This window comes from Acanthisitta chloris, unplaced genomic scaffold (genome assembly GCF_000695815.1).
Source record: "Acanthisitta chloris isolate BGI_N310 unplaced genomic scaffold, ASM69581v1 scaffold3142, whole genome shotgun sequence".
In the NCBI taxonomy this organism is placed as follows: domain Eukaryota; kingdom Metazoa; phylum Chordata; class Aves; order Passeriformes; family Acanthisittidae; genus Acanthisitta; species Acanthisitta chloris.
Genome location: NW_008660865.1, coordinates 54416 through 54771, shown reverse-complemented (window position 1 = coordinate 54771; position 356 = coordinate 54416). Strand labels below are relative to the sequence as shown.

Here is a 356-nt window from a genome sequence, read left to right as displayed (position 1 = left end):
GAAGAGATTTTATCCAGAAATGCAGAGAAAAGCAGCTATGATTCCTATCATCTTCTGAGATCTTCACAAGAGTTGGAGCCCAAGTGTACAGAACAAGAGTTAATCAGATTAAATGAGGCATTTCATTCAGTAACCAAGTGGATCAGAGGAAAAACTACCGGATATTTTTTCAGAAAATTAACAGTTCAGTGCAAAGAGCTTTTAATTAAGTGCAAAAATGTAGCTCTTGAATTCTTGATTCCTGCTAAAAGATATGACTTAATTAGATTTTCTGTAATGGAGCTAATTGCAAAGGGACAAGAAAATTGCTTATATTGAATGTTAGTTATTTAGCTGGTGTAAATGGGCACAGAGGC

At 34.8% G+C, this 356-nt stretch overlaps 1 protein-coding gene across 1 annotated transcript in view; it reads left to right on the top strand.

Annotated features, from left to right (window-relative positions):
* The window catches only part of TECRL (trans-2,3-enoyl-CoA reductase-like), a gene marked incomplete at its 5' end in the record, with an annotated part of 46994 nt that extends 46936 nt beyond the window's left edge, over nucleotides 1-58 (top strand). The window contains 1 exon segment of the mRNA XM_009069974.1: nucleotides 1-58. This exon segment is cut by the window's left edge and continues 32 nt beyond it. Coding sequence (XP_009068222.1) covers nucleotides 1-58 — 58 coding nt within the window.
* Between the last annotated feature and the right edge of the window lie 298 nt (nucleotides 59-356).